A 15,090-nucleotide genomic window follows, 5' to 3' on the forward strand; every position below is an offset into this window, starting at 1 on the left:
CTTTTGAGCCGCGATGAACAATGGCTGAAGGGGGGGAAACTGACATATGTGGACACGCGAATCGCCGGAATCCCGCACGTGGATTTGTTCTACCGTGAAGATTCTCCGTTCTGACGTTAAATTATTACAACGAATTATGAGGATCTGTCTACTCGCCGCCGTTGTTAATAGATATGCGCTGGACTAAATCGCCCATGACATCTAAACCCGCATTAACATATCAAAGAGCAACTTTTCTAGGCCAGCGATATAGACAGCATTCGTGACGATTAGACGGAAAAATATATTGCAAATTTTTATCAATTTTTTAAACGGAATCGTATTTTATATTCCATCATATTTTAAGAAAGAAGATTTATATAAAATATTCATCAAATATATCGCTCAATCAAATCTCAAATAGAAAAAGCTTTATGTGTTAATCAGCTACTTAAAAACATTGCTAAAGTAAAATGTATCGATTGAATATGAATTTGTTAAAAAAAATAACTAAATGCTGTAGTAAAGCGTCCGCGTTCGCATTTGCTAATATTGGACAGAGAAAGTGAAACGTCCCACGTTTGCAAAGAAAGATTGATACGACGCATCACCTGAGAAGAACGAAACTAGCGTTTTACGACAAACGGAGACTCTCACGACACAGAAAGGCGTAATGTTCTTTTTTAACAGATTCTTTGTAATCGTGGTCGTCAAATCTTCGAATGGACGAGCAGCTCTCTTTTTATGCTTACGACGCCAGAGATGATGTCTCATACGTTTGCAATCGGTGTCAGATCCACGTTCCTTACCGGTCATAGGAACTGGACGAAAGCAGCTTGATTCAGAGTCTCGGAATGTCCGCGGACAGTCCATAGAAAGCCCTCAGGCCAACGGAGCTTCCTTATAAGGCCGCTTTCCGATGGATATGGGTTTTTAGTCACGTCTGTTGAACGGTGCTTACTTTAGTAAAACAAGATTAATCCTTCGTGTGCATAACGTTCGCGTCAAGTATCCAGACACATCTTTTTTAGTTTCACACTCGTCTTTTAGACTAATTCGTCATGATAGAGCGTGGTGTACATAATCGTTTGATTAGATACTGCACTAACAAAATCTCTAGAATTATATACAATTCACTAATTCATATAAACAATAGTAAAAATACAAATTATAAGTCCTAAAAACCAGAATTTTTTAATCTCATTCCTCTATAATAGCAGAGTTTGATGTAAAAACTCGTATATAAGAATCTCAAGGATCTTGTAGTGGATCGAGTAAAACGGGAAGAAAAAAGAGTTATAATAATATAACGAAAAAGGAAAAGAGAGAAAGACAAGAATGTTCAGAGTTCGGGATTCGGCTACTGTGCTCCATCACCCGCGATCGCCGATCTTATCGCGCGCCGAAACAAGGCAGCAACGCTTCCTCAGGACTTCCTCGTGTCTCTCGTGATACCTCGCTCGCTCGCTCGCTCGCTGTACCGCGATTTAACTAGCTGCACACCGACAGATCCCTATCTCGTATGCGGCTGCAAGCGGTGGACAACATTCCCTCTCCTCTGTCCCTCACGGCTCGTCCGAGAAGGGCGGGTCGTTAATGGTGAGTTTACACGAGGTCAGTAGCAAGTCGAGTCAAGTGGCAAGTTGATCGTAACATCCTTTTTCACGTTTTCAAAAGCTACTTGGGCCATACTTTTTTCCTCTTAAATAGGTAACAATTGAAAAATTATACATACATACAAATTATTATCTACAAGTTTTTTAAATAATAATTTTGTTCGTAGATTTCATGCAATTAAAATCTATCAAAAAATATTGCAATGAATAATGTAATTAAAGATGATCGGTTGTAAGAGTGCTATTAATGGAAAACAGTATTGCTAATGACAACATTGATAATGACCCGATTGAGTGGTGAATGCTTCATTACTGTTCTTTACAAAAGTGAAATTGAGGCTAAGTGGAATATTAGCGTGATGGAGAAAAACAAGTGTGCCCGAAAGTAGAAGACGTTTCTATTCACTTCCTTCAGTAATCAATAATTTGCCTAATAATGCCTTTATACGATACGGTAAACACAAGTGTCCGCATAAAGATACAAGTACTCGGTACAAGTCGTATACGTCTGAAATAAATTTACTCGGTAAACTAAACGTCGCCATCAAACTAATTTTGTATATATAAATTTGGTAAATAGCCTGCAAATAACACGTTCACTTGACTCGCCTCGCTATCGGGCATCATATAAAATCCGCCACAAGGGCCGAGAGGCTGAGGATCGCCTTGACGACGTTGCTAACGTGTTTCGTCCTGCGTCCTGTTCCTTTTTGATTCCATCGCGAAATTAATGGCGCCTCACGTCATGTACCTTTCCACAGGTAGAAAAAGGGAATCGCGAAGGCGGGAGAGGCGGGGGAGGTGGACGTAACGAGGAAGAGGCGACTGGACTGAAGTGGTGATGGAGGTTCGTAACGTTGCCCAATGTCGTCGTTAAGAGCCGCTCGAATTACGAACATTCGGCAACGTCCGCTTTTAGTGACGACCTTAATGCTCCTTTCGATCGCACGCACGCGCGCGCACGCGTGTGCGTGCGTGCAGTGAATGTGCAGGGAAAGGTATAAAGCGCTTCTTGGTGGGCCGTCGTTCAAATACCGAGGTCGTTAAAGAGCCACGCAATTTCGTCGAATTACGAATTGCATCGCTCTCGGCCGACGACGACGACGACGACGACGACGACGACACTTAATAACTCCAGAGAGACCGCTATGCAAGTTTGTGCATGGTCACGAGTGGCACCTGGCCGTTGCGCCGGATGACAAAAAAATAGAAAACGGCTAATTTTTTAAGTAGACAGAAGCACAGGGTGTAGCGTATACGCTCGAACTTTGAAAATTAACTCTTTATAATAAATGAATAAATTATAGAGAGAAAAAAAACGCTGACTTATGAAAGAACCAACTTGGTTCCTACTTGTTACTGGTTTTGATTATAAATTCATTTGGATAGACCTTTCGAAAGACGAAATACACAATAATGTAGCACGCTTAGACTTTAGGTCACGAAACTGTGTCTGCTTTGCCTCATCTTTTTACTTGGTTAATAGAAGAAAATGATCTTTTCAGTGACCTCATTTAACACACGACTGAGATTGGTTTTCGAGTAAATTACTGGAAGAAATTACTACCGAACAAATTATTAGACAGATTATTTCGCTTTTATGAATATTTGGATAAAATTTCCGAGATCCAATGGATTAATACAACGGTCTCGCGTTTCACTTCTATGGCTTTGATAGCTGGTCGTTGTCGGTTAGGTATCCGGTTTCTATAGCCTAATGACAGTGTGCGTGCGTTGTGTATTACGTACGTGGGTAACGCGACTTCGCGTTTGTCGAGAAGGCGCGGGTTGATCGCAATTTGCACGAATTACAGACACGTTTGGCGATTCGCGGTACGTCGTCGTCGGTCGTATTACGCTCGGTGAAAGCCGGTGATTTTACGGTGCGATGGGCATTCAACATTCGAGGCTTTGATCGCGAGCAAGGTTAGGAGGTAAAGGGTGGCAGAGCCGGCAAGTTAGTAGCCGTTAGTATATCCGTGCCGCGTCGTGAAAGTCGACGACGATAAAACAGCGAGAGAGGACCGCACGATTTTGTGTCCCATAAATCGATTCACGAATAGCTCATACAATTAACGCTCGACTCCATATTTATCGAGTAGAAAGCTAACGAGGACCAGGTGGCGGATTTTCATATTCGTATATCCATTTATCTAGCTAAAGAAACTTACCAAGGATGTGTTCAGTCGTGATTAAGTAACACAGAACCAATAAAAGTAAAAAGTTAAGGGATTCGTGTTAAATATTTGCAAAATTATTCGATAACGTATATATATATATACTCTCTAAAACTTTTAGAATAAAATCTCACTCTTAAAGATTGAAAATTAAGCCTTTTTTCGTCAATTTATACTCTGTAAAATGAGATTCCACTTTAAAGAATTTAGATGGTATCTAAAGATTTTAAATATTGTTAATCCTTTTTGTTATTAAAACGTTATACTATTCACTTTTTTTTTTAAATTTAAATTTTTTAATTTTTTAATAAATTATATATATATATATACATGAAAATTCTCTCGTGTGTGCGTGTTATTCAATATTGTTTTTAAGTAACGCCTAATTTTAATTCCTCATCTCTGTTTTCTCCTCGTATACGTTGTACTAAATGTGTGAAGTTATCGAATCAGTTGCAACAACGATAATATAAATGCAGATAACGTAAATTGATGATCACAGTCAAACACACGTACATATGTATTTCTACGTAGCAAATGCGTGATGTATGTGCCTCGAGTATCATCGTTCGCCGACGACCTCGCACGACGGTAAACAAACAATCCGTAAAGTGCCAACTCGCGTTCGAGACTGCGGCCAACATTTTTTCATTCGTATCTGGTCGGTTTACACGTCAATGCAAACACGCGAATAACATATCCGTTTCTTATTCCAACAGTAGCACTACATTTTTCAAATATTACACGAGCAAATATTCGGATTAATTTTTGCGTGCACTTTTAAGATTTCCGGATATTCCATATTTAAGAGGCGTGTCTCAATTCTCCGATAAAATAATTTTAAAATAAAATATAGTCTTGGAAATAAAAAAGTGCATATTTTAGAACCTCATATTCCTGCAACTATTATCTTCTTTTATTATTTGCAAATCACGGTACATTGGCGTTTCGATTTTCTGCTTTAAGAATCTTCTCACGTGTCACGTACTCTATTTCGGTAGTTTTCGAAAATTGACCCGTACTACTTTCAAAGTAAAAGGGGGGTACGTGAAAGGTAATTTATGCTACTTCCAAAAGCAAACGGTTAAGATGTAACGCACGTGAGACAACGGAGGGAAAAGAATACCACAATACATAACCGAGCTGTGCAAGTTACGTGAACTTGCGAACTACGTATATATAAATATAAAAACCGATGTGTTACGTTAGTAAAGTAATTATATAATCAGATTGTGCGAGATACGCACATGTAACGTCTGAATTCGTTCAATTAAAGAAAGAGAAACAAAGTTCATCCGAATAAAATTACAGTGAAGCGCACAATTGTAAAAATAAATCTGGTAATAAACCCTGGGAAAACGAGATTGTTTTTTTCCCAAAAAAATAACCGTACATTTATTTCTAGAGTTTAATATAAGCGCAATAAGAAATTTCGGATAAAATATCATTTACAAAATTGTATTAATTATTTATTAAATTATACTAATAAGTTTAAAGATTCGTACACGGAAAAAACAGTATGTTGAAATATCTGAAATGAAAAAGCTACATAGATACAGATCTGAAAATAATTTTAATTCAACTATTAAGATAATAGATAGGACTTGAAGCTGGATGCTAAAATGTTTTTGCAGCATTGCTCGTCATGCTTGAATTTCCTTATAATTACTTTTATGGATCTACTTAGATTTTTTAATGTTTCAGCAAAATCGTTCTTTCTACGTAAATTTTTATTTATTAATTCGATGGAGTCTATATAAACTCTATTGTCTTTATTCGTGGAAAAAAACATTGCCACATCACTGAAAGTAATTCCAGGTTTGCTGATTTCACAGAACATCATTATCATTATAGATAAACTCTAGTGCTTGATTCACATCGTAGCGATTTCTTTGTTCGTAACATCAACGTAATTTCGCGTATTTTAATATCGTTAACAAGGAGGTGAGTGTATGTACAAAAGCGCGCGCGTTTTTGTCTATTCGCGAGACTACCGTTTTTACCCTCAACCTGTCCTCAACGTAGAAACATACACATAGTCACATACGCTCGCGCGCACGAGATGTAGAATGTGGTTGCCAGTTTCGAATGCCTGGTACCTACTCTACTGGAACAGCAGATTACCCAATCCATAAATTCGTAAAATAATTGACGCGTAAGATACCTGCGATATTTTGCAGACATGCGTCATGATTCCAAGCACTTTCGATAGCTTGCGCAGCCGAAGATCGTTAATATGTAACGGATCGTTGCGTCAAGTATATTCGTAGTGAAACTGATCCGTTTTGAAGATGTAGAAACTTGCGTTACTAGATATCAAGCGGGATTATGATTACACGGAAGTAACTTGTATTATACCGATTACGGTATTTCGCTTAATACGCGAATTTACCCTTCTGTCAATGTATCATTTTTCACCCTTTCACTACCGTGTTTCACAAGGTCCTCGCTCAAAATGTACGAGATAAAATCTCTGCAAATTGTTCTTTGTTGTTTCAAGTGTGGAGATTTTGAGACTTTGTAATAAAATTCGCACAAAAATATGAAAATGTTTATTGTTTAAAATTTGATCAGGGTATTCGGGTACCACCTATGTGTCGACAAAATTAATGAATAATAATAATAATAATTGTCAAAGAATATCTTTTAAAATAAAAGTATTTCTGTCCGAAAAATTATAAAATACTTAATAATTTTAATTTAAATCTTTATTCGTTCTGTTTGCTGTTTTTTAAATAAACAAATCAACGAGATCGTTTAGACTTACGTTTTGCTTAACGTATATCCTGACATCAGGAGTATTATAAGATACGTCGACTGGTTCCACGTAAAGAAGTAAAGAAAGAATTGAAACCATACGCTAATGGCCAATTATTATCGTCCGCTACAACTTTTGCCGTTTAATGTATCAGCGGTATGTTTGCGCGATGATAAAAACGTGGCGCAAAAAATGAGCAAGGATGTGCAGATCGCAAAACGCGATCGGAGTCCGACAGTACGGAGAATTCGTAATTCACTTCCGGGACGAATCGTACGTATTATCTAACAAATTGAAAAACATCTTTTGGAGGGCCAAAATCACCTACAATTACGATTAATCATTATTTGCAGATGTTGCAGATAAACGGAAGCTATCCATCCTCTACTCGGAAATGTCGCGAGTTGGAGTAATCCGCAATCGCGTCGGAGTGGGTTGCAAAGGTAACCTTGGACTCACCTCTTTCATGCCGTCGAGCCTGCCGAGACTCTTGGTGCCTCGCAGTGGTGGAAAGGCGATGTCGTGCCAGCTACCGTTGCCGGAGTTACATATCTGCAGGTGGTCCGATTGCGAGGAGTGTAGCCCGCGCGACCTGCTCTTGCTCTTGCGCTTGTCGAGGAGATGCTTGGCCCTGGATTTCCTCACGGGCGCAGCCGGGTCGTCCTCCGGGTCGCTCTGCACTTCCCAGCGCAACGGCGACTTGTAGCGCCGTCGCGGGCTCGTCGGCGAGGTCACCGGCGAGGTGAACCTCTGCACGAGGGTGCCGAACATGGTCATCATCAATCGATCGCGATTTACCGCCAGCGAGCGTGTGCGCTTTCGGAGCAACGGCGAGACGCCTTCTCCCAGAGACCCTCGCGCGCGCGCCTTTAATCCTCACGCATCGTCGCCGTCGTCGTCGTCGCCATCGCCGTCGCCGTCGCCGTCGCCGTTCCCGTTCCCGGCATCGTCGACAGCTTCTCACAGCTTCGCCGTCGCAAATGGATGTCACTGTCACTTGTATTATTAAGTAAACGTAAAGAGATCCACAGGTGGTTCCGAGGACACTGTGATGATTTTATCGCGACGCGTCACACTCCAATTATCACGGCGAAAATCAACGGGAGTTCCCTCATAGTCCCGGCGATACCACGAAACAAGGCATGCGTTGGAAACGCAAAACGCGCCGAAACGAAAAACAAGACTCAAGTCGGCGGACTTACTACACAGGTATTTGCCTTCAGGCGCGTTCGCGGCCTCTCTCGCAAAATACACTCCGCGATCGTGTGATTTACCGAAACACGCGCTCCGTTTCGGTAAAGTTGCGTCGCGCTTTCGGAGCAACGACTAGACGTTGAGTGAGTTGAGTCACCCCCTACACCGAGAGAGAGAACCCCTTGTGTCAAAGAGGCAGAAATGTCACCGGGTAAGAATTGCGTACGTGCGTGCGTTGACGTAGGCAAAACACACGTCGCGCCTGAGAAGACCGACCGCGTCACAGCTATACGTGCGAAATGAAACTAGTCGCGCGGAGAACTGCTCGACTGCCACTAGTGCCACTGTCGAGAGTGTCGACTCGGACTGGTTGGCCTCGCTCGCGCGCGGCGGAGTCGACCGAGCGTGCGCGAGACCGACCGAACGCGTGCGAATTCTCACGAAGCCGCACGATCGGAGTTTCATGACGGACGGTACGTGAATACGTACGACGAGGCGGGCCGGCCGCGGCGGGCGCGACTCACCACGGTTACCATGGCGATCGAGACTGATTCTCCGATTCTCTCCCTCGGGCCTTAACGCCTTAACCGTCCGTCCTCGCGAAAGGGATCCCGAGCACTCCGCGCACACGCGCACGCTTGCGCGACTCCGCACGTGTGATGCGTCACGTTGCGCGATTTTCCTTCAAATGGAAAACGTCGAGTACCCAAAAAGGATAGACAAAGTCCATAGTCTTATATTTAAGACCAGTCTTAAGTACAGTCGTAAGATTTCATTCAAACCGATCACAAAAATTGTATTAGCATCTCAAGACAGTCTTAAGATAAGAACGAACTGTGTGATACTGACTGGTTATCTTTTAAGATAAGATCGAGTTTAGAGTCGCGTGCTCCTTTTAGAATTCACGATTCGTGTAAAACGATCGTAATATATTTCTTTATATTACGTTAAACTGTCAAAAAATATACTGGTAAAGATAATAAACTTCATCTCGTTTCAACCGTCAATTCTATAACGTTCGCATGTACAAAATTGGAGCAAATTGTTAAAAGTAACGGGGAATTTACACAAGTTTCTAGTTTTTGTATTACAATACTGTATGTGCCACCTGTTGTAACATATGACAGCATATGACTTTTCAAAAAAAAAGTGAACGTATAACATAAAATACGTTAGTACACGCACGCATTAGTACAGATCAGTAGTACGATCTGTACTAACGATTACGACCAACAATAAAAGTTAATATCGACTCCGCATTCCGAACGAATTCCGGTTTCTAAGCGTCGATTAATTAATAGTACGGTTGCTGGTTTAGTTTGTGCTTTGCGGTTAATAATCTCGTACGTGTGTCGAAGAAGGTAAATGAGGGTTAATCGTGCGGAACGTAAAATCGTTAATAATACGATTTTCTGGCTTATCAAGTCACTTATGCTAATTCAAATAATAGACGTAAAGGCAAAAACCATTTTAAGGCTTTAAAAAGATGAGACGTAGACTTAATATACAGGCTCGAATAACGACCCGATTTTCAAGTTAACGCTATAAAGTAAATAGCGCTATAAAATAACACTTGCAGAAAATTATTGTCATCCTGTCAACTAAAGTGATGATGACGCGTAAAGATTTTTGCTTTTCCAAATCTTAACGCCAAACACAAACAGATTATGCATCCAAAAATATAAAAACCATCCTATAAATACTTTTTAATTTGCAAACATTTGAATAGTTGTAATATTTTGAAAGTGACTTGAGATCGCGTGACTCCCGGCTATAAAACTCTTGGAAATGTTCAAGAGTCTCGCGATACAGAACAAACATTTTGTCGACTCGTGTAACGATTTACCAACTGGCATCTCCGTCAAGGTTCCTCGAGGTAATTAACGATCATCGATCCACGCGCCAATTCACCCTTTCATCTTCAAGGACATCGAAGGTGAAGGTGGAGAGCAGGGCGTGAATCTGCGCGCAGTGGTTTCTTATTACTCGAACGATATCATTAGAGTGGGAACTCGTCAAAACTTCAATTATTCCCGTGGCTATATACGGCGAAACGAGGGGCTTGATTAATCGTACGCGAGAGCCCCGGTGTGTGTCGTAATTATTAAGCGAACAACACGTAATTAGCGCGTATCACCTGATAGCGCCCTTCTTTTCGCGCGGAGACAGCGCTTATGAGAAACTGAATTATTACGCGTTGCGTCGCGTCGCGAAGAATAATTGTGACTAGCCGTGATTCTTCCCCTGCTGCTTGTTCAAACATATTTTTCGTCCGCAGCCCCTCATCCTTCATCCTCAGCCTACTTCCTCCCGATGCGATTAAGATAGCCGACAGACGTTAGTCGGAAAATTCTGTGTAATTACGGAACTCGCGCGCCGTGTGTGTATACAAGACAGCCATAACGAGCTACGTGCAGTCTTATTGACGTACGCGAGAGATAATGCAACTATGCGATGTTCATTTTACGCTGGCGTACGTGTAACGTAAAACTGCTTTGTCGCCTAGTGAGTCATACACCAAGATGATTTTAGATACATAAAAGACGCGCGCACGTATGTGTGTGTGTGTGTGTAGTCTGCTAGTAGTAGTTGCATTCAATACAACGAATGAATCCCATGCAACGTAATTACGTGAGATGATCGGTAATATTCCGATGTATGTATAACTCGTGTTAGTGAAGCATCGAAGAATGTAACCTCGAGAATTGTTCGTAATAGCATGTATACTGTAACAATCGTAAGCCGAGAAGCCGCAGAAGTATCGTTACTTGATTCTTAGAAAATGATCCTAAGATTTGCGCATTAAGAGCCTGCGTACAGTGCATACCGCCCAAGTATATATATCCATGATATGTATCGAACAAAATTTGAATTTAATTGTTTTTGCTATTTAATCCTCCGCCAGCAACATGAATCGTAATTCTTTCGTTAGCAATACAAGTTTTTAAGAAACAGAACAAATTTTTTATTGCTCCGAATTATATAGAAATCTGAAAAAAATTTTCGATACACTTGTCAAAGTTTTAACGAATTTTTTCATTATAAAAAGAGGATCGTATTTGATTAATTTTTATAGATTTAAATTTATCTAAATTTATCTAAATCGAAGTATCAATAGTGCTTTTAAAGACTCCAGTTGTCGGCAGAGGATTGAAATTATTTTGTATACCACAAGATACTCTTATATAACTGTATAATTAATTCTGACGTATTACAAAAAAAAAAACATTGTTACGTAATAAAAAATTGAAATAATGAACTTTTATATTCTTTTTATTCACTATCTAAGAAGCAAAGGTATTATGTTGTAAATTAGATTTATGTAAAAGTTTACCAAAAGAAAATACAATCAAAGAAATGTAATCTTTACATTGTATACTGTTTCTCTCGACAAAATTGTGCATTTTCGCTGCAAGACAAATTTCAAGCTTGCGACAGGTGCAAAGGAAGAATACACGTAAATATCCCAACTATCGCAGCATCGCGTCACTCTCGCGCTCCAGCTATATTTTTTCCCATGTTTTTGCTGCTTTGGGCAGCGCTCGGCGATTTGCGTTCGCGATTACGATGAATTCTCCACAGCCGCCGCAACGTTTATCTCGAATAACGACGTAACGGGGAATAAATAGCTACAAAAGATCCCCTCGTTTCCCTCGATCGTGTCATTATGATTATTGCTGATTAACAGGATGATTTTTTTTCAAACATTTTATAGTCGCCCGGAGGTCACCGGTGAGACCCTCTTTGGAATTTTGAACGAGCGCAGATGCTTCTGTAATAAACAGCAGTTATCGCGAAATCACGGCGCGATGTGCTTTTTTAATTTCTTTCGCGCTTGACACAATTTACACCTGTTCTCGGATATGTATCACGAATGGTGCAAAAAAGCGATTACGAAATATTTCCTGAGAAAGAATGAATTTTCAAACGACCGCTCATATAAAGTTTCGTTATTCTGAGAAAATAATTAATTCTCCGGTACTTTTTCGTCTCGTCCAACACAAATATTAATCCAAAGATTACTTTTGTTTTTCGATTCTTTTATCCTTTTTTTTAAATGTCTAACAAGACATTCACTATACGTTCTACAGCGAAATTCAAGTACTTTTTGCATATGAGGATAAATGTACAATTTCCTCTAATATTCGCCTTCGTTTTCTGCGAAAGCTTTTATACTCGAGAGACAAAGTGCGCTACGTCTATTTGCTTCCTGCGCGGGTCACGGTCGCTGTTATTTCGTCTCTTTTGTCTACCTAGGAACAATGAGTCACCGTTGTGCGGAAACGCCAGATTCGCGTTCACGAATAAGAGGCGCAATCGAAGAATAAACTAAATTCTAAGGTCGATGATTCAGCAAACTCAACAAACGATACGTGCAATTGCTGATATTATGATCAAAAATTAATTAATGCTTCTTTTAATAATATTAACGATGGCGCGTAAATATGCGTGTATTTACGGAAAAAGAAGGAAAAAAAATGCTCGCACTTTGTGAGTGCTCAGCTCAGCCGCTGCACTGTCGCAGATGCTTATTTATCGAAAGATGCTAAATATTCAGTTTCTGATCGGGCGCGGCGACGCGGCATCTATTTACTGAGGCGAGGCTGCTAATGTAACGTCCGGAATGTAACGGCCTGTATCGGCGGGCTTGGCGAAGATTAGATCTGCGCGGTAGCGCAGTCGAAACCCTGCACTCGTGTATGTATGGACGACGCGAAAACTGAGACGGCGCGGCGCGGCGCGACGTCTTCGAAGATGAGGCGTTAGAACGTACCTTCAAGAGACCATTCACGTGTATTCTAAATAGGAAAACGTTCGCATCGATGGCTAATTAACTCTGAACGTTCGTGTCTCGAAACATGTATTGCGTTACATTAAAATGGCAGTAAAGTAGTTTGTATACTGTTTACGATACTTTCAATGTCCATAGACTTTTCTCTCTAATGATTTTCATCGTAATGAGATAGAGAGTTGGAACTTGAGACCCTTGTAAAGGAGATACCTATTCCAAGAGATAAATGAGATGCGGAGAATCGTCCGTAGTAGACACAAGTAGACAGATTTTAATACAGTACACAAGATGATTCAGAATTTTCCCGAAGAGTATATTAAATATAGGGGAAATTTTTTTTACGTGTTTCAAGTGTCGTGCATAAGAAATGGTTTTTAACACTCTCGTATTTACACAGTAAAAACATTTTGTATTTGTGTTAGAACCGGTCCACTTGAGTCTTTGTTAACATTTTGTGTTGAAATAATACAATTTATGAGTGAGTGAACAAATAACATAAAAATAATGTGTTTTAAAATGTAAATTCTAACAATAAATGTTAATTTTAGTGAAAAAATATTTTCACAGTTTGCTTACAAATTGTGTCAGTATTATTTTTTTCGTGTTAATGTTTTTATATATATTTGTGTCACTTTTTAACCTATTCTTCTTGTATAAATTAACATAAAAATTTGAATAGGCCGTTTGAAGGGTGTTAAATAAATTTAACGCAAATTTTCCAACTGTGTACACGCGTTCTCTACACGATACATGATAAAAATAAATATAAACTTGCTGAGATTTTTTTCAGAGTGTCAATATTTCAGTCAAAAAATGGGACTCTCTAGTTGCAACTTTTGCATTCCTAATGTTTTATCCCTCTCGTTACGTCTTGATTCCGAGGAAAGGAAAGGCGCGAGAAAGGCCCGTCTTTCATGACGGGAATCGCAATTCCGTCTCGGAAGTGATTCTCGCGCACGTTCCGTTCTCAACGCGTTTTGCTCTTCGCAGTTCACTCTGCGTCGCGTTGAGATCTAAGCGGGCGCGTTTCAGCACGATGGGAAAGTGGCCGGTGGCTGTAACTCTGACGAGACCGAAGTGTGCCGCACACCTCGACGTCCTCGACGAGTCGACGCGGTCACCGATTTTCTCGCGTGAGCACGCGCGCGTATTAAATCGCGTATATACAGCAGCACGGGCGTAACGCTCGTGTATACCACCGAATGCGTATGAAATACGCATAAATGTGACGACATGGACGTGTTGCATGAAACTACATACACATACGCACATATAGCCGGGCGAAACGTTGCGTGCCGATTATACTGTCGGCCGGTGTGAGAAATATTATCCTTTGATCTCCGAGGTTCGAACGCGCGCACAGTTTCACTCCGGCAGGAAATTAACGACCGCGGGCTCGACGCAGTTTCAAATACGAATCGCCGCGCGAGATTATCAGTCGTATAAAAGGCCGAGACGGAAGTAAAGCACAGGAAATGCCCGGAGATTTGCCCGTCATTTCCCCAGGAGCCACAGCATTACGATCCAGATACACATTATCGAGGCTCGCATAAATAAGCGCAATTATGCCGATTGATAAACTATCGAGCATACGCAGGAATCTTGCAAGATTCTTAAGCCGACGTAAAACTCGCTTGTCGCCACAAACCTTCCCGACCGCGAATGGCAAATACGCGAAGCGAGATAGACTCGCATTTTCCGTTAGTAATAATTCGACATACCTCAGATAAAGGCGCGTATCGTAATTACCTAATGGAGAATCCCGAAGATATAGCAATCGTATAGTCACGGAAACAGTAAGAAAACATCCATTAGTATAATTCATAATTATTGGATAGGAACGAATAAATGTGTTGAACGTCACGGACAACTAAGAAATAGTTGAGTACAAATACATATATACAGTGAGTGCAAAAAGCATTCGTACAGAAAAAATATTTTTTTAAAAAACTATTTTTAAAAAATTAATATTCTCCAGCGAGAAATGAGTCATCGAATTGATGCCGAATCGATATCGATACGATGATTTTAACACTAATTCGACGTCGATTCGACGTTTAATTGACAATCATTTCTTGTCGATGGGTAATTAACAACTTATTCATAAAGAATAAAATAGACTGTATGTTTCTTAAAATGATATATATATATATATCAAAAAAATATTTTCTATTAATTTTATAGAAAATATATCATCTGAAAAATAATCGAAAATTAAAAATTCTATTATTTGGATGCTCAAAAAGTATTCGACAGTCGAGAAATTTGGCTTCTAATTTCAGTAATACATGCGAAGCTCGTTTGTTTATGTTAGAACAGAATATATTCGTTGAACTGTATAAAATGGCTAATTAATGTTTATTTTTTACAAATAAGATTTTTTTTATAAAAAATTTCCTTGTACGAATACTTTTTGCTCTCACTGTATGTATGTGTGCAACTAACATGTGAACATGTTAAATAAAAATTATCCTAATGCATATATGCAAGCAAATCATTAATTTCGATATTGTTATATAATATCGAAACTATAAAAGCTCAATAAATAATACGCAAACACGTAATAGAAATCAT

General features: G+C 39.9%; 1 protein-coding gene across 2 annotated transcripts in view; it reads right to left on the minus strand.

Annotated features, from left to right (window-relative positions):
* Positions 1–15,090, minus strand: part of LOC108767071 (rho GTPase-activating protein 20) — a 189,701-nt gene that overhangs the window by 87,953 nt on the left and 86,658 nt on the right. The window contains exon 1 of one of the 2 annotated variants that reach the window (XM_018516751.1): positions 6,990–7,621. The exons of the other annotated variant lie outside the window; for it this stretch is intronic. Coding sequence (XP_018372253.1) covers positions 6,990–7,310 — 321 coding nt within the window. The 5' untranslated portion in view covers positions 7,311–7,621. Of the gene's footprint in view, positions 1–6,989; positions 7,622–15,090 lie in introns of those variants that run through there. 2 annotated transcript variants of the gene reach the window in all.

The sequence above is a fragment of the Trachymyrmex cornetzi genome, unplaced genomic scaffold (assembly GCF_001594075.2).
Source record: "Trachymyrmex cornetzi isolate Tcor2-1 unplaced genomic scaffold, Tcor1.1 scaffold646, whole genome shotgun sequence".
NCBI classification, from domain to species: domain Eukaryota; kingdom Metazoa; phylum Arthropoda; class Insecta; order Hymenoptera; family Formicidae; genus Trachymyrmex; species Trachymyrmex cornetzi.